The 20,160-nt window shown below is 40.3% G+C and overlaps 1 protein-coding gene across 4 annotated transcripts in view; it reads left to right on the top strand.

Moving 5' to 3' along the window:
- The window catches only part of NUP62CL (nucleoporin 62 C-terminal like), a 74,764-nt gene that overhangs the window by 1,052 nt on the left and 53,552 nt on the right, over window positions 1-20,160 (top strand). For 3 of the 4 annotated variants that reach the window (XM_033945590.1, XM_033945588.1, XM_033945591.1), the window contains exons 2-4: window positions 288-403; window positions 5,190-5,493; window positions 9,383-9,735. In XM_033945590.1, the coding sequence (XP_033801481.1) occupies window positions 5,201-5,493; window positions 9,383-9,735 (646 nt within the window). In that variant the 5' untranslated portion in view covers window positions 288-403; window positions 5,190-5,200. Of the gene's footprint in view, window positions 1-217; window positions 404-5,189; window positions 5,494-9,382; window positions 9,736-20,160 lie in introns of all 4 variants that reach the window. The other variant, XM_033945589.1, reaches the window with a different exon arrangement.

Here is a 20,160-nt window from a genome sequence, read left to right as displayed (position 1 = left end):
GGACAAGTTCATGCTAAACTGGTGAGACTGGACTCATTTGGAGCACTGGTCTTGACCTTGGGGCCGCCGCGTGAGCGGACTGCTGGGCAGGATGGACCGTTGGTCTGACCCAGCAGCGGCAATTCTTATGTTCTTATGTTCACAGATAGTTCTGAAATGTTTTAAGTTTAGTGAGGATTATTATTATTACTGTATTATTTTTGTGTGTGTGTGCTAGCTAATTTGGCTCAGCTGATGTATGACTTGGAGATAAACCATACTTCTTCACTTCACTCAACCATCCCTAGAACACAGATATGACCCACTGCGAGGCAAAGGATTGAAGTATAGACTTGCAGCCCCCTGCAGTCAAAAAAGAAAAAGATCTGAGGGATAGCTGAAACTTTCATCAGCAAGAGAACAGGTAAAATGCAGTATATTAAAAATAATTAAAAATTAGTTCAAAGTTGTAACTTTTTTGGTCTGGGATTTGCTGCCTATCCATATCATGTCATTTGGTTACAAAAGTGGCTCGGGCCCTTTTGCTAAAGCTTAGCGTGCACTAAAGGAATTACTGCTTGCTAACACCCTTATTCTATATATGCTGCTCAAAACTCAAGCCCAGGTTCTCTAAATTGAACTGTTATTTTTAGGCACCAGTAGGTACCCAAACTCGTAAAAAATGCCATGGAACTGCTATTTTTAATTGAGTTTCAAGGCCCCTACTGGTGCCTAAAAAAATCAATGCACTTTAGGCCACTTAACACCACTGTGGGCATAGCTAACACCGGAAGTGGCATTAGGTGACCTAAAGCACCTATGGAGGCATGATTCACATCATAGGTGCCAGAAATGTAGGCCAGGAAAACTCTGGCCTATATTTCCAGCGCCTACCTTTGCCAGAGATGTAATTCTGTACCTGGTGCTGTTGCGTGATTGACGCGCTATTGGTGGCCGCTTTTAAGATGACTTCCAACAACGGTGCTAGTTACAGAATCCAGGCTTTAGTGCACAGCCAATTTTAATACAGTTTGATGAGACTGTTAGTGCTGATAATTGGGTGAAAATAATTATCAGTGCTAATTGACATTAATTAAAATTTATGTGCACAGCTTTAGGTGCCAGGATCCACATGTACATTTTACACGTGGATCAGAAAAATGCCATGAGAGGGGCATGGCCATATCATGGGCATTAATTTAGGTGTGAGAATTTGCACCAGGTTTCAGTTAGTGTATTCCTCATGATAAAATTTGGGCACATATTCTGGTTCTAAATGTTATTCTATAAATGAAGTCCAACTCGGCACTGTTTATAGAATAGCGTTTAGCACTAATTTTTATTGGTACCCAAATTGGGGTGCCAATTATAGAATCGACTCCTAAATGCAAAAAATTTCATAGGTATAAAATGGGCTTCTTAGTAAAAGGGCCCCTCGCTGACCAAAGTTATATTATTCATTTACTTCAGCCTTTTTTTCCATTTTCTTCCACTCCTCCACTTATTCCTCTGCCGCCTTCCATTTTTTATAATTTCCTTCACCTTCTCTTATCTCTCGTGTTTCATTTACCCCCTCTTTTACTGAGGTGCGCTATGCTTTTTAGCGAACAATAAATAGCACACGCTAATCACGCGCTAAACGCTAATGCGTACATGTTATCCTATGGACGTGTTAGGGGTTAGCGCACTCATTGATTTAGCGTGCAGTAAACGCGTGCTAAAATGCTTAGCGCACCTTTGTAAAAGAGGGCCTTGGTCTATTATTTATATTCTGCCTTTAAACAAGGTGGATTACAGCCAAACATACACAGAATAGTGGTGATTCCTACATTCACTGTTCTTGTAGCCACTCTTCCTCTACTTAAAGTAGGAAGCACATACTCTAAATGAGTAGTGCACTCAGAGTAATGGCCACAGGACAATGAACGTAGTGGTCTGTTAACTTATCTGTAATTTATGCTGCAGCTGCTCTAGCTCTGAACAGAAAGGCTGATAGCCTGGGAACCTCCTGGAATATTTGATAGATACTTCAACTGAAGGCTTTAGCTTTTGTTTACCCATACTTGTACTCTAAAATTCCACTATTTTACATAGTGTGTAGGTGTGAGCAAAGGTCTGGAAATGAGAATCTCATCTATTGTGATGAGTGCTGACATGACTGGAAAAATCTTAAGCTCCAGGAATCCTTGGTACCTAAAATTTGTACAAAAAAAGAGACAACTCCTATGAACTTCCAAAAGCAAAACAGAAAAAAAAGTAAGGGTGGACCAATAGGTCCCACAAAAGAAGATAGATCAGTATTGTATTGAAAAAATTTATTTTTTCAATTTCCACCAGAACCTAAATAGTGTGGAAAACAGTCACTCTACACATACAATATCTCTGTTTCAGTGAATCAGTACCTGCCTTAGAAGTCACATCTAGAGGTACAGACAAGAAACAAATAAATTAACATATGAAAATATCTAAACTGTATGTTAATATATGTACTTTTGAATTTATAAAGAATAAAAATTACCCCCCCTCTTTATGAAGTCACGTTAGACTTTTTTATCGCTGGCCGCGGCAGTAAAAGCTCCGATGCTCATAGGAATTCTGAGGGTTGGAGCGTTTACCACCACGGCTGGCAATAAAAAAAAGTCTAACGTGGCTTCATAAAAGGAAGCCTAAAGTGATGTTATATATAACAAAATTCTATTACATAAAATATACTTAACCTAAACTTAAAAAAAACAAAAAAATAAGAATAATTTTGTCATTAAAACAGCAGTCACCAAATTAACTAAAACAAATTCTTAATAATTTTAAAAATAATTAAAACCGTAGGGCTCCTTTTACAAACTGTAATAGAGATTTCTACCATGGACTGGTGAGGTAAATGCATTTATCTCGGCAGCCTTCGATAGAAACCTCTGCAGTGGTTTTGTTAAAGCCAGTGATAGGTAGATAATGAAACAAGATGTCCATTTAGAGAATCGCATGCCACTCAGTGCCTGAACACGTTTACCTAATGCCTAAAATGTAGGGGTTGCAAAACCAGGTCTACTTTTGAGCATGAACTGGGCTCTAGGTAGATGCGAGTTAGATGGATGTGACTTAGGCGTGCCATAGGTGTCCATTTATAGGTGAATGGGGCTTTTATTTTTGGGGTATAGAGGACTCCAGGTTGATATTAAGCTCAAAATATGTTTAATAATGTATTACTTAAGCAAAGCACATGAAAAATATATATATATTGCATACTAAACTTCTATTTTTGGGCTAAAGAGGACTCCTATTTCAAGCAAAGCACATGAAAAATACCTTATTTTTTTTACTATAAGATGCACCTGCCAATAAGACACACCTAGGTTTAGAGGAGGAAAACAAGAAACAAAATATTCTGAAACAAATGGTATACTAATATATTTAATAAAATATAGCAGAATAATATTTCCAAAATACAAAATGATTGAGAACAAAACTAATATCAAGTGGAATTATAAGCTAGACCTCAAACACCCAAGGCACTACTAATCAACTGTTTTTATGCCCTTGCTGGGGTGGTGTTCTTATCATTGGTCTTAGTACAATTGGAAAAACTGGAGTAGACTCAACTATAATTTTTGGTGGAATTCCCTATGTCATATATATAAAATGGAAAGATATATTGTAATACAGCGAGGGTGTTTTAGAAAATTTCAAGATGTGTGGGAGCCATTAACAAAATATTGCAATGATTAAATGATTCTTTTCCCTTGATTTACAGGTTCAATTACGAGGGGGGAGGGGGATAATTTTATTATTTTATTAATGTATATTGTACATTGTATTTGATTATCTAATAGGAAGGGTGGGGGTTAATAGCATTTTATGTGTACTCTTGATGACTATTAAGTGATATATTTATGATCTATTTGTTATATTATATTGATGCACTTATTGTACGTTTAAAAATGAATAAAGAATTTAAAAAAGTGCTGTATAGGAAAAGCACTTATCTTTTATGCCCGACGGCTGCCCAACCGTTTCACTCTTGGTTTCATCAGGGGCTATGCCGCCTTGAATACAGTCACCAATTTCTGAAAAAGAACCCAACACCACTTAGGGCTCCTTTTACGAAGGTGCGCTAGCGTTTTTAGCGCACGCACCGGATTAGGGTTTGTATATATCGTTCCTTGTAAATACTAACTGTGACATTTGCATTCTGATAAGTTCCAGGCTGCACCACTCACTGTATTGATGATGTTGCTGGGCATCTTAAGCTTCTTTACCTTCATCTGCTGGTAGAAGTCCTGTTGGTCTGGACTAGTCTTATTAGAAACCAACGCTGAGAAATTATCATGTAAGATCAAATTTCACCATAAAGGATGCTTCTCCCTTTGTGCTTCTGAGCTAATGACCCTTACTATCTGGTGTCCCTTTATCCCACTTAAGAGGTTGCAGAACATCAAATAAGACATGAAACCATAATTCATCAGTGTAGACTTTCATATCCATTTTACCTTGTGCAAAACTAGGGATATTAATTCCTTTGTAATCTTGAAATTGCAGTACATTTTTAGTGGGGTGTTCATATGCTCAGCAGTTTGAAATATTTTCTTTTGTTTTGCTATGCTGCCCCAATTTTGTAGTACACAGATTTGGTAGCTGTTCTTTAGAATATAAAATTTATAAAAATTTGAAAAAAAGGCTAAAACTTACTTTTTTGAAGAAGTGGAGGAGTGTGTGGCACAGTGGTTGGAGCTACAGCCTCAGCACCCTGGGGTTGTGGGTTCAAATCCAGCGCTGCTCCTTGTGATCCTGGGCAAGTCATTTAATCCTCCATAGCCCCAGGTACGTTAGATAGATTGTGAGCCCACCGGGACAGATAGGGAAAATGTTTGAGTACCTGATTGTAAAAACCGCTTAGATAACCTTGATAGGCGGTATATAAAAAAACCTAATAATAAACTTTCTTAAGTGATGTGTGACTTGGTAATCTATTTTTGAATATTAGCAGCTGGCAGTTTGCTCATTTTTGTTGTTTATATTTCTTTAAATACATAACTCTCTTTTCCTTTCACAGCCTGAAGAACCGTAAAATTATACTATATATATTCTGATATTTGCCATAATTTGTTCATTCTGATATGAAGATGAAGGTATTTCCTTTGAAAGCTAATCAAAAAATGTATTAAATTAGTCAAATGAAAAGGTCTCTTTTCTTTTGATTTTATTTCTATTTACAGCCTAAAGAACAATGAGTGGGTTCAACTTTGGTGAATCTGGGAGCACCGGGGGAGGATTCAGCTTTGGTACCCCAAAGACCACAAACAGCACATCAGCAGCACCTGCAGCAGGATTTTCTTTTTCTGCACCTGGCTCAACAGGAGGATTCAGTTTTGGGACCCCAACTCAGCCCCCAGCTACCACACAAGCTGGAGGCCTCTTATCCCTCTCAACCTCTTCTACACCTGCTCAGATGCCTGGATTCAGCTTCGGTGCCCAGACTACATCAGCCTCTACTGCAGGAACAGTAGGATTTTCATTAGGGTAAAACTTATGAATCCTTTTTTATCAATGCAATGCCAAGACTGCATTTATTTAAACTTAGTTGTTATTTACTTAAAACTGTTTATAACCTGTCTATCCATAGTTTAGTGTTTGGACTTCAATTTAGGCCTTTCACAGCTGGTACAGAATAAAATTTCATCTTTTATTTATTAAATTTTTTATGACATTCTCCCAGGGGAGCTCAGAACATTTTACATGAATTTATTCAGATACTTAAGCATTTTTCCTGGGACAATGGGGGGATTAAGTGACTTGCTCAGGGTTTGAACCCACAACCTCAGGGTGCTGAGGCTGTAGCTTTAACCACTGTGCCACACTCTTCCTTTAGGAAGAGCTAGGGAAATGCAGAAACATAAACTTCATTTTCTTTAGTATCTCTCCAGATTGGTACAGCTTCGCTGATAAGTAATACCTCACCATGACCAGCAGGTGGATACTGAGACAAAAACCTTTGGTTGCAATACAAGTAGCTGTGCTTCCCTCTAATCTGACCAGTCTTCTTTCAGTCTCAGCAGGTGTGGTAAGCTGTTGCCAGGCTTCCCTTAATTAGTGTAGGCCTGTTGAAATTTGTATAGTGGCCTTCTTGTCCCTGGCTGGTGCTGGACAGAGCTTGGGGGGACCCTTTCAGGAGTCTGTCCGACCTTGAGGGTGTCACACTTAATGGGTAACGAGTTGAGTCCCTCCCCCCTTCTTCCACCTCCCCATATTTTTTCTAGAGGTGCCTCAGCTGTAAGCTTTGCCACCAATACCGGCAAGGCATATAGCTTAGAGCAGTGTTCTTCAACCTTTTGACACCTATGGACCGGGGTAAATAAAAATAATTATTTTGTGGACCAGCACTAGTCCATGGTGATTGAAGAACACTGGGCTCAGTTGTGGGCCAGACCCTGCCCACTCTCCACCCCAGACCCCGCCCCCATAATAGTACTAATTGTAACACCATTTTGCATATATACATGTACACACACAATATAATCTTATTAACAACACATAATGGTTAACCACAAAATTAAACTACACAAAGCACATTGTATGCTTCTCAACATTCATTCCTACCGCAAAACAGATAACCCCATGCAAATACGGGGCCAAATACTAAAAGTACTAATATATACAAACAAATCCTAAGACTCTGCATGCAGTACAACCCCAGAGAAAAAGAAACATGCATTTCTTCCAGAACAGTGCAAAATACAGACAGCAGATGTAAATTCTCAAAATTGACACAATTCAATCACTAAATTTAAAAATAAAATCATTCCCCCTACCTTTGATGTCTCCCTCCCTCCATGCTGTGCCTTACCTTCTGGCCTGCTCCCGCCTGGCCATTTTATGTCTCCCCCGGTGTTATCTTCGGGCTGGCTCCCTCTTCCTCACTGACAAAGTGCACAAAGCTTTGGGCAGCGGCTCCTCGTATGTCCCGCCCCTCATCCGGAAACCTTCCCTCTGATGTTGCAACGTCGGAGAGAAGGCTTCCAGTTCAGGCACAGGATACGCGTAGGAGCTACTACCCGCGACTTTGTGCACTGCGGCTGTGAAGAAGAGGAAGCCAGCCCAAAGATTATGTCGCATTGATTGCATTGCCGACTGGCGGCTGAGAACACTGTCTCGGGCCGGATGCACGTGCCGGCCCTATGGACAGGCAGGAAATTTCTGCGGACCGACGGTTGATGAACACTGGCTTAGAGAGCCAGTGGAGTCTGTCCTAAAAAAAAAAAATCCTGAGGGAGCCTTCAGTGTATTGTATTGCTGTTTTATTCCTAACCAGCACTTTTTTCCTTAGGTCGGTTGCATATTGCGCAATGCACACTTTTAAAGGGAAAAAGTGCTCATTGTGCTCCAGACATGAGGTTGAATCAGGCAGCCAGTGCTTGCAGTATGCAGGCTGCCGCGAAGGGGAATCCTCGGCTTCGGGTGCTGGCGTCCAGGTATCCCCTTCGCAAGTTTCTCGCATGCCGGCAGCTGAAGGAGGGGAAGCCTGGGCTTCCCTTGCTGCCCATGTCGGGATTCTCCCAGCTGCTGACAATCAGGGAAATAAGGTTTCCCTTAACTGCCGAAGCTGCTGGGGACTTCCTGTCAGCTGCTGCTGGCTTGCCTGCTTTAGTGGCTGTGGCAGTTTGGGCCTCTCAGCCTCTACGTGCTTCAGGGGCATTTTTTTTCTATGGGCTTTGTTCTGATTTTGGTCGGAAGTGCCTCCATTTTGTCTGCCGCCTCAGGTGACCTCCCCCCCTTTATTGGAGAAACAGGAGAAGGTTTCTTCTGGGGCCTCTGCTTTGGCAGTGAATCCCATTGGGCTGCCAGGGTTTCCCCCCCCCCTGATTTTGTTTTAGCCTTGGCTTATAGATAAGCCTTGGCTTGAAGATAAGCAAGGCTTATCTTCAAGTGGCCAGGGGTCCTGCTTCCGCCCGGGGGGGAGGGGGGATTGTTCCCTCCGCATCCACTCCAGTTCGACCCTCCTCAGCACCAGCACATTCATTTTAATTCAGTGTTATCATGTGTCTTGCATGGGTTAACTCCCGTAGTCAACTTCTCTCTGCATTATGTGGCTAGTGACATGCATGTACCCCCACAATAATTGCACAATTAGGCTCGCAATAGCTTTCTGCATCAACTCCTCAGTAAAAGTTCTGCCTTTAGTAAGTCCTGGGATCCAGACGGGTAAAAGGAGCATATATTAAAATAAATATTTTGGATTACCTCTGTCAAGTCTGTTTTTCATTCTCTATACCAGTCTAGCTCAATTCACCATTTTTGTTGTTTAAATAAATCTTCTTTCCTGCCTCCTATTCTAGTAAGCATTTTGCCCATTTGATTTCTGCGGTGTTATTAATGATTCATGAGAGAAAGTTCTTATTAGTTTGAAATTTATCTTGGAGCCTAAGAGAGGCAGTGGATCTACAATTTGGTGAACACTCTTGACAGGTCTGTTCAGCTGAGTGAAAACTGATGTACAGTATTTGAAAATACATATTGGTATAGAAAAATTGAAGCAGGTTGGTAGAGGTATCCCCAGATCTGTGTTCTTCTGTTTTACAGTTTTATCATAAACTAGCAGATTACTCGGCATTGCCTGGATATTTATTTATCCCAAAATGTCCCCCCCATGTCCTACATGTCAATCCCCATTTGCCCCACCCCCACATGTTCCACAGGAATGTCCCTCTCTATGGGGCTGAACTTGGACTTAAACGGCATTGGGAGTGTCAGTATTCATCTCAGTGAGCCCGAAAACTATGGGTTAGACACTAATATCTGTTGTTTTCAATAATATTTATGTCACCCCCTTCCCACCCACACAGTATTTTTGCCCAGATAGTAAGTCATATTTGTACCAAGTTTGGTTGAAATCTGTCCATGCGTTTCAGAGTTATGCTGGAACATCCATCCATCCATTCATCTGATTATATATATATAGATTAATAATCAGGGCATCAGTTTATAGTGATGACTATTTATAGGGAATATTAGGCTTCTGGAGGACAGTTGTCAAAGACATTTCCATGTATAAATCTGTACTGCTTAGAGAAAAGGGCTTAGTAGAGGCAGAGTAGAGAATATTTTTTCAGTAACTAATTTTTGAGAAATACTGATTTTTCTCAGATTTTCGATATGTACTACAAAGGATATTTATTTTGTGATATCCCTATTGGATGAAATATAAAATTTATCAAAATTGAGAAATATGTGAGCAACAAGGAAAACCTGCAGAATTTTGTCCTCATTTCTATTAATTGATTAGTTCTGATAATTTTATGTAGTTAATAAGATCCTGAAAGGGAGAGGAAGCACCTGTTGTTGTCTTTGTATTGGGGTTTTATGGGAGTCTAGGGTGTTGCATATGTAACTATTTGTTGTTTGTTTTCTCTAGGGCAAATCCACCAAAATTAAATTTAGGTGGTACTACCATATCCCAGCCAACAGGAGTGTTTGGACTTGCCAACAGTGTACCCAGCAGCAATTTGCCAGTGAGTCAGCCTGTAGCTCCTTCTGGCTTCAGTTTTGGTACTAGTACAACACTTGCCCAACCTGCAGCAACTGCGGGATTTGCCTTCGCCAGTGGAGGCATCCAAACTACCAACCCTCCTAGTTTTGCCATCCCCACTGTTGCACAGGCAGTTCAGCCAGCAGCTTCCACAGGTTTAATATTTGGACCCTCGGGTATTGTGACAACTACAGCAGGAAGTACACAATCAACTGGGTTCCAGCTTGGCCAGCCTGCAGGTAAACTTGGATATTTATTTTCTTTTTTGGCTATGACCTGGTAGCTTGGCTTTGGAGCCATTAACTTTCTTTTCAATCCGATAGAAGTTGGAAAAAATTATACAAAAGAGGTTGAAAATGTCTGTAATATTTGAGAGCAAAAAAATGGACAAACGGGACTATAAGCCCTCCCCCCTTCAAATAAATTGTCCTATTGCATTTGTATGGGGATAGGATTTCCAGCTTCTGTAGCATAGAATTTGAATGGAATGGGGTTAAACTTAACATGTGGATGAAAATGGGCCAAATTGGTACAGGGGTTCCAGAGGAAACCTCCCCCTGCCCCCCCCCTCCCATAAATAAAAAAAGGCCCAGCGCATTTCAGTGGAAAAAGAAGTTCTGGTTGTTGTAGCATACAAACTTCCATTCAGTGAAACATAACATTTAAACAATTCCCCACCCCCAGACATAAAACTACCTCCATTCCCAAAAAGCACCCCCCGCAGTTGTTCCAGTATCCCATAAACTGCTTTCATACTCAAAAAACCTGCCCTGTTTCCCTGCAAAATACAAGTGGAGTGTAGATGTGAATCACTTGTTTACTTTTCCAAAAATACTAGGACTAGGGAACATGCAATGAAGCTACTAAGTAATAGATTTAAAACAAACCAGATAAAATATTTCTTCATATATTGTGTTATTAGATTCTGGTATTCATTGCCAGAGAATGTGGTAAAATCGGTTAGCTTAGCAGGGTTTAAAAAAGGTTTGGATAATTTTCTAAAAGAGACATCCATAGGCCATTATTGAGGTGGCTTGGCGAAATCCACTGCTTATTCCTAGCATAAAATCAGTTTAACTACTTGGGATCTTGCTAGGTACTTTGGACCTGGGTTGGCCACTGTTGGAAACAGAATACTGGATTTGATGGATCTTCAGTCTTTCCCAGTATGGCAATTCTTATGTTATTAAACACCACTCATACCCAAAATGTAACTGTCACACCTCCAAGAAATACCCCCTCCAGGTGCTTACCCTCATTCTACAAATTGTCCTTTTAGCCAACCTAACAGCCACACTTCCAGAAACTATTTCCTGCAACTTCCCCACCATCTCACAAGCCAACCATTTATAACATATACCTTTTTTTTTTTTTAATTTCTTTATTGATATTTTGAACTTGACAATGTATACATTTGAAAAATCGAAAAAAAAACCCAACTATATGAAAATACACTATTAACATCAGAAATATTACAATAAAAATTTTAAATCCCTTCTTAACCTATAACAGTAATGATATTATATTATACTCATCAATATTATAGAATATTATGAAATTTATACCTCTAAATAAATAATACACCCCCCCCACCCACCCTGGATGTGCAAAGGAATCTAACATAAAGAAAAAGGAATCACTTTAATTATAATGTGACAAAATTAGTTAATGGACCCCAAATCCCCTTAAAGGATTTAACAAACCCTAAAAGCTCTGCCATAATCTTTTCATATTTATATGTTGCACATACAGTTGCCCACCAAAAACTAAAATTAATCCTATCATGATTTTTCCAATTAGATGTGATCATTTGAACCCCTATTCCTGATAAGATCATGAAAAGGCGACTATTATTTCTATCCAAAGTGGGTTTATCATGCAGAATCGTTCCAAAAATTATTGCTTCATATGTCAAAGGAATAGAGGATTGAAGAATATTATTAATTTGCCCCCAAATCGACTTCCAAAATCCAAGTATCAATGGACAAAAAAATAAAAGATGATCCAAAGTCCCAATATCAATATGACAATGCCAACAGCTATTAGATTTAGAACTATCTACTTTATTCAACCGAACTGGAGTCCAAAAAATTCTATGTAATAAAAACAACCATGTTTGTCTCATAGATGCTGACATTGTACATCTTAATCTCCAAGTCCAGATTCGTGGCCAACGAGAAACAGAAATATGCTGTTTTAACTCGATACTCCAAATATCTCTAAGACTATTTTTTGGTTTTTTATTTAAAAATCCAGAAATCAATTTATACCACTGGGCAGCCTGATGTCCTATTAAATCTGTTTGGTAGCAAAGGATTTGCAAGCTAAAATAAGTTTTCAAATTTTTCCATTCAGGGAACCCCATCTGAATAGCCTGCTTCAACTGCAAGCACCTATATTGTTGAGTGTTTGAAATACCAAATGAATGCTGCAGTTGTGAAAACTCAAGCAGATTACCATTAGAAATAAGATCATCTAATGTCCTAATATTTGCCTGCATCCAATTCTTCCAAGCGATTCCAGCACCGCCTATTTGAATCTTGGAGTTTAACCATAAGGACTGTAAAGTAGATTTCATTATTGGTACCTCTGTTAATTTATCAATAAATTTAATAGTTTTCCAAGTATCCAATAAAATTATATTGTCCTTAGCATATTTATGAAATCTGATACTTAACACATGTGGAAGTCTCATAGGGGACACCAAATTCCGTTCCAAATATAACCAGTCTGGTTGATGATCAGTAAGCTCAGGGAGGATCCAATACATACCTTGACGCAATATATAGGCTTGATGGTACCTATAAAAGTTTGGAAAATTTACCCCACCCTCCACAATTGATTTTTGCAACGATACTAAAGCAATTCTTGGTTTTTTCCCAAGCCAAACAAATTTTGTCAAAATATTATTTAATTTTTTGTAAAAGGACTCTTGAAAATAAACTGGTAACATACTCATTTGGTAACAAACTATAGGCAAAATCATCATCTTTACTGTTTGCACTCTCCCCCACCAAGAAATATGCAAAGGATTCCATTGCTCACAAAATTCTGTAACTTTTAGTAATAAGGATTTTTCATTTACCTTCATTGTTTCTTCCAATGTACTTTTTATCCAAATTCCTAAATATTTTATTCCATCTTTCTTCCAACTAAACTGAAACGAATCAAATAAGCCTTTTATACAATGTACATTTAGTGGAAGAATTTCTGATTTATTCCAATTTATTTTATAACCTGAAAATTTTCCAAATTTATCAATCAAATTTAATAAATGTGGAATGGTTGACTCCGGATTTCTCAAATGAATCAAAATATCATCTGCATAAGCAGAAATTTTATATTCCCGACCTGCTTAAGGAATACCTTCTATCTCCCTTGATTGTTGAATAGCTAAAAGTAGAGGTTCCAAAACAATATCAAATAACAAAGGAGATAATGGACAACCCTGTCTAACTCCCCTTTCTAAAAAGAACCTTTCTGAAAAAGTATTATTTATATATAATCTAGCAGATGGGGAGCTATACAGGGATTGAATCATTTGTATAAATCGAGAACCAATACCAAACCAATCCATTGCTTGATACATAAAAGTCCATTCTACCCGATCAAATGCTTTCTCTGCATCTAAAGAAACAGAGAAAGCCGGATCTTTCATATCCTTTGTTAAATGTAAAATATGAAAAGCTAATCTGGTGTTATTTGAAGAATGTCTTTGAGCAACAAAACCTGTTTGATGCATGCCAATAATATAAGGGAGAGCCTTATTCAAACGCAAAGCCAATATTTTAGCTAACAATTTCCCATCAACATTAATCAAAGAAATAGGCCTATAGTTTGAAACCAACATGGGATCTCTGTTTGGCTTAGGCAAAACTATTGTTAAAGCTTCTGCCATAGTACCTGAAATACAACCTTTATTTAGTTGAAACTGATATAATTTGAAAAGATGGGGTAACAAAATAGTTTGAAAAGAGTTAAAAAATTCTACCGTATATCCATCACTTCCTGGAGCGGATCCAACTCTAAGGGACTTTAAAGCCCTCTGAATTTCTTTTTGTGTTATAGGTGCTTCGAGATTTTCTTTCATATGATCAGGAACTTTAGGCCCATTAATCAACTTTAAAAATTCAAAACCATCTTTCTCTTTATTAAAATAATGCTCAGAAGAATACAAGCTTTCATAAAATTTCAAAAATTGTTGTAAAATATTTTTAATTTGAGAATGAATTATTCCATTATCATCTGAAATAGCCATTATATTAGCTTTCCTTTTTTTTGCTTTTAAATAGTTAGCTAGTAATCTTCCCGCCTTATTTGAGATTCCATAATACAATGTCTTATAGGACTCAAACTCTTTTCTAGCCAATTGTGATGATATCTCGTATCTAAATTTTACTTTTAGCAAATTCTGATAAATACTTTGTTCCCATTTTTCCTTTAATTTAATTTCCAATTCTCTAATATTTTGTTCTAAAATTAAAAAATCTTTATTTAGTTGTTTTCTAACATATGCTGAGTACGAAATTATGTGTCCTCTCAAGGTAGCTTTAAAGGCATCCCATAAAATTTCCTGAGACATTTCTTCTGATTCATTAAACTGAAAAAATTCACTTATTTTTAACTTAAATTTTTCTATAAAATTGGAATCTGCTAGCAATGTATTATTAAACCTCCAAACAGGTCTATTATTTTCTTGTTCATCTATCTCAAAATCAATCCAAATACCCCCATGATCTGAAAGTATAATTGAATCTATATTCGCCTTCTTAACCTTCTGTACTAAATTATCTGAAACGAAAAAATAATCAGTTCTAGAAAATGATTTGTGAACATGGGAATAAAATGAAAATTCCTGATCATTGAAATGAAAAATACCTTAATACTGCCTCACTAACACACAAAAACAAACACATAACCACAACATATACGTATACCACAACCAGCAATATACAAGCAATGTAACATTCATTCGCCCACATAAATATGTAGTGGATTTGACAAGAATTACATGATTCGTGTTCTGCATGCTTTTCCTGCTTGATATTACACTCATTATTCTCCGGAGACAAGCAGGGGCTATGCAGGCACACTTGTTAGTGAAGTCCTCTGACTTGAGTCTGTGTACCAGTGATCTCCCCTAGCTTGGTAAGCTTTTGAGCTTACTGGGCATATGCAGGAGTCCCTACACATACAGCCCCTCCCCTGAGCTTGTCAGTTTTTTCTTCAACCACTCCTGACAGGTCGCAGCCCTCCCCTCTCTTCCTCAAAACAGAAAAAAGAAAAGAAAATAACACAGGAAATCATAATTAATCTATTCCTTTAATCCCCTTAGTTAGAAAAAAAATGGAGAGAAAGGAATCAACATCAAATTTTCTCTTTGAAGGGAAATAAGAAAAAAAAAAAAAGAAAGGAAGAAGTCAGCATTCAGCAGCAGACACTGCTTCAAATAAAGCGCCAGTAATTACACAGTCGGCGCTAGGACCACGGAGGAGGAATTTTTCTCTTCCTTCACAAACCACGATGGGCGGCTGTTCTCAATTAGTGCTTCACACCGGAATTGCAAAGAAGCCAGTGCAGACACAAGCTTCGCCGCTTGCTTCCTCCCCCCAAGTCCCTGTCTTGGTACCGCAAGGGAACAGCAGCCAATAGCCGCTGATGCCACAAGAAGAAAAAACTCCCGACACCGGAATACTGCTTAACTCCTTCACCTCCGGCCGCAGCATCCCTGTCACAGAGCTCTAATAGACAAGTGGTAGGAGACAACCGCACATCAGGAGGAATAGTGAGAGCACAGGAAGACATCGCCCCACCCAAAGAACAGGAAACAAGTTCAAGAGTATCATTGGAGGAAGAAGACTGGCCCTACTCCAAGGACGTGGACCTACGCCCCCCAAGGAATCCCCGAATAAAGAAGATGGGGATCATCGTAGGCGACTCCATTATACGACATGTGGACAGCCACACCGCAGGAGGAAGAGAGGACAGAGTCGTCACCTGTCTGCCTGGAGCAAGAGTGAAGGATGTGACCAACAGGATCTCCAGGATCATAGATGGCGCACGGGGAGAGGACACCGCTGTGCTTATCCACGTGGGAACAAATGATGTGAGCGGGCGGAAGTATGACAGGGAAGAGCTGAAGGGCCAGCTCCACTCACTTGGAAGAAAACTGAAGATCAGGGAGGTGAAGGTGGCCTTCTCTGAGATCCTCCCAGTACCAAGAGCGGATGGAAAGAGACAAGGGGAATTGCAAGTAATCAACGCCTGGATGAGACGATGGTGCGAAGAAGAAGGCTTCGACTTCGTGCGCAACTGGACGGCGTTCTGGGGAAAAAGCAAGTACTACAGAAGGGACGGACTACACCTCAACAAAGAAGGAGCAAGAGTTTTGGCAGGCAACATGAAGAAGGCAATCGAGAAGGCTTTAAACTGAAAGATAGGGGAAAGCCGACAGTCGACCACCGGTCGATGGCACGGATAGCAGGATGCCCCGACGAAGAAGCCAAGGAAAACTACTCCTACACAAGAGAAGACGACCTCACGGCAAATAAGGGAGAAAAAGCAGGAAGGGACAATTCAGACACAGGAGGGGACGACCACACAGCAAACAAGGGTGATAACACAGGAGCAGTTAAGGATATCGTAATTGAAACTACAGGGACGGCCAAGAGTAGAAGGTCCACGTAGGGAACTTAGATGTATGTATACGAATGCTAGAAGTCTAGGTAACAAAATGGGGGAACTAGAGACAATAGCAAGACATGACATATTGGATATCATTGGCATAACAGAAACATGGTGGAATGAAGAAAACAAATGGGACACAGTACTACAGGGATACAAGCTGTATAGAAGAGATCGAGTAGGGCAGAAAGGTGGAGGTATTGCTCTATATATTAAGGAGGGAATAGATTCTGTTGAAATGGTTACAACAGAAATGAAAGAGAAGCTTGAGTCACTCTGGATCAAGATTCCTGGTCAATTTGGAGCAGATACGAAAATTGGCCTTTACTATCGTCCCCCAGGACAGGCGGAGGAAACTGACTCAGAAATGATGGAGGAAATCAAACAAGAATGCAAGACAGGCAATGTAATTATATTGGGAGACTTCAATTTCCCAGGGATAGACTGGAAACTAGCAACCTCCAACTGCGGCAAGGAGGCCAAGTTCCTGGAGGTGCTAGGGGATTGCTTCCTGGAACAAATGGTAAAAGAGCCGACAAGAGGCAACGCCACCTTGGACTTGGTCCTAAATGGCCTCACGGGACCGATAACAGTAGTGGAAGTCATGGTTCCACTGGGAACGAGTGATCACAATGTAATTAACTTTAAACTTGACATCGGGAAAGGGAAACATGCCAAAACCTTAACCACCACATTGAACTTTAAAAAGGGTAAATACGATAGCATGAGAGCCATGGTAGAAAAACGACTCAAAAAGAAGGTGGACAAACTTGAAACGGTAGATCAGGCATGGTCCCTACTGAAAAATACTATCACAGAAGCACAAGATCTCTACATTCCGAGGATTTCCAAAGATCGGAGATCAAAGAGCAAAAGAGAACCGGCATGGCTTACCAAACAGGTGAAGGAAACCATAAAAGAAAAGAAGGACTCTTTCAAAAAATGGAAATACATAAAGACAACCGAAGCCTGGAACAAACATAAAGATGATCAGAAGAAATGTCACAAGGCGGTGAGGGATGCAAAACAGGAATATGAGGAAAAAATAGCCCAGGAGGCCAAAAACTTCAAGCCCTTCTTTAGATACGTGAAAGGGAAAAAACCTGCAAAAGAGGCAGTCGGACCCTTGGACGACCAGGGAAGAAAAGGGTACATCAAGGAAGATAAACAAATCGCAGACAAACTAAATTCCTTCTTTGCGTCCGTCTTTACGAAGGAGGACACCTCAACAATACCTGAAGCGGAGAAAGTGTTTGCAGGAGAAATAGAAGACAGCCTCACCACAGTTGAAGTGGACTTAGACCAGATATACTATCAGATCGACAAACTTAAAAGTGACAAATCCCCTGGACCGGATGGAATTCACCCGAGAGTCTTAAAGGAATTGAAGGTTGAAATCGGAGAGTTATTGCAAAAACTTGCAAACCTGACAATCAGAACTGGACAGATACCGGACGACTGGAGGATAGCGAACGTCACCCCAATTTTCAAAAAAGGATCGAGAGGGGAACCGGGCAACTATAGACCTGTGAGTCTTACGTCTGTCCCCGGCAAGATGGTTGAAGCACTGATCAAGGATAGCATGGTCCGGCACTTGGACGCACACGACTTGATGAAACCCAGTCAACACGGATTCAGGAAAGGGAAATCATGTTTGACGAATTTACTCCAATTTTTTGAGACCGTGAACGAGCAAATTGATAGTGGGAAGCCGGTGGACATAATATACTTGGACTTCCAGAAAGCGTTCGACAAAGTTCCACACGAAAGACTTCTCAGGAAACTACAAAGCCATGGCATAGAGGGGGATATACAAAGATGGATAGGCAAATGGCTGGAAAACCGAAAGCAGAGAGTGGGCATAAATGGGAAGTTCTCCGACTGGGAGAAAGTGACTAGTGGTGTACCCCAGGGCTCGGTACTTGGGCCGATCCTTTTTAATATTTATATCAATGATCTGGAGGAAGGAACATCCAGTGAGATCATCAAGTTTGCATGAGGATAGAGAGAAACTCCAGAGCGACTTGTGTCGGTTAGAAACATGGGCGGAGAAATGGCAGATGAAGTTCAATGTGGAGAAATGCAAGGTAATGCATTTAGGCAATAAGAATAAGGAATACGAGTATACAATGTCAGGTACAACTCTGGGGAAGAGTGAACAAGAAAAGGACCTGGGTGTACTGATAGATAGGACCCTGAAGCCGTCGGCACAATGCGCGGCAGCGGCAAAGAAGGCAAATAGAATGTTGGGCATGATAAAGAAAGGAATCTCGAGTAGATCGGAGAAAGTTATAATGCCGCTTTATAGGGCAATGGTCAGACCACACTTGGAATACTGCGTCCAACATTGGTCTCCCTACCTAAAGAAGGATATAAAACTGCTGGAGAGGGTGCAGAGACGAGCAACAAAACTGGTGAAGGGTATGGAAAAACTGGAATACGAGGACAGACTTATAACACTAGGATTATTCTCCCTTGAGAAAAGGAGACTGCGTGGGGATATGATCGAAACCTTCAAAATACTGAAAGGAATCGACAAAATAGAGCAGAGAAGATTATTTACATTGTCCAATTTGACACGGACTAGAGGACATGTAATGAAGCTAAGGGGGGACAGGTTCAGGACTAATGTCAGGAAGTTCTGCTTCACTCAGAGAGTGGTTGACACCTGGAATGCCCTCCCAGATGAGATTATTGCGGAATTGACCGTCCTAGGCTTCAAGAGCAAACTAGATGCATATCTCCTTAAGAGAGGCATGTAAGGATATGGTGGACTATAAATTACGACAGGTGTACACCTGGCAGGGCCTCCGCGTGTGCGGATCGCCGGACTTGATGGACCGAAGGTCTGATCCGGAGATGGCATTTCTTATGTTCTTATGTTCTTATGTGGCTGGATCTCTCTCATTCTGAGGTAACAATAAAGACTCCCACGGCCCCAGTCTCGGCTTCGCAGTCCTCTCCTGGTTCGACTTCTCAACTTCTGGCACCTGCAGGTAACATTTGAAAACCTTCTAAGGGCTCCAAATCAAAGCAGGGGGCTTCTCCTACACCTCCTTCACAGGACCAGGTTCCCTCTAAGTGTTTGTATCTGCCTATTCTTCAGCCAGAATCCCCCTGCCCAGAGTTCAGGCTCCATGCATGCTGTGACAAATTTTTTCACACTTTTTCAACGTTTCATGCAGGATAGTGTAAATTTACTTCAGTCTTCTACTCAGCCTCCTCCAGTTTTGAAAGCCCAACAGTACTTGGCCTGTAGTCAGCAACCTATACTTTCAGGTCCTATAGCAGCATCTCTGGAGGTAACCTGGGGTTCCTGAATTCCTGTTTTTCATCTCCAACACAGGATCCTAACTCTCCTCCAACCTAGTCTTCCAGTTTTAGATCCTGACCTACCTCCACAACCGGTTCCTATGGAGGAATATTTTTACCCAAAATTTTTACAGAAGGTTTTGTCAGTGCTGAGCCTCAGTCATGTGGCAACAGCATCATAGCAAGGATTTTCAAGTTATTCTTCAGTCCTTCAAAACCCCATTAAAAGAGCTTGTAGCTCTTCCAGTACATCAAGTCCTTCAAGACCTCCAACTAGCTAATTGGCAAAAACTCTCAGTATCCACAGCATCCAAGCTATGGGAGTTGAAGTATAAGATTCACAAAGCACCTGGTCATGACCTTCCGAAACTTCCTCACCAATCAATGGTATCGAAAGTCAGCTATTAAAAAGGTTAAGGCTTCAAAAGCCCTGTTATCTGCGCCCCCAGGAAAGGATCTTCACCTCCTTTATTCCTTTGGCCGTAAAGTCTTTCAAGGTTCTATGCTTTCATATAAGATCATTGCCCACCAGCTGCAAATTCTCTACTTTCAACATTCTGTTCTACAGCAGTTGGAATCTGTCTCTCTGGATGCCTTACCAAGTCTTCACATTGCCCTTCAGGAATCTACTACCATTTAATTAAAGCCAACTATGATGCCTATGACAT

This window comes from Geotrypetes seraphini, chromosome 5, assembly GCF_902459505.1.
Source record: "Geotrypetes seraphini chromosome 5, aGeoSer1.1, whole genome shotgun sequence".
NCBI classification, from domain to species: domain Eukaryota; kingdom Metazoa; phylum Chordata; class Amphibia; order Gymnophiona; family Dermophiidae; genus Geotrypetes; species Geotrypetes seraphini.
Note: the sequence above shows the minus strand (reverse complement) of the source record. Positions and strands in the feature narration are given on the sequence as shown.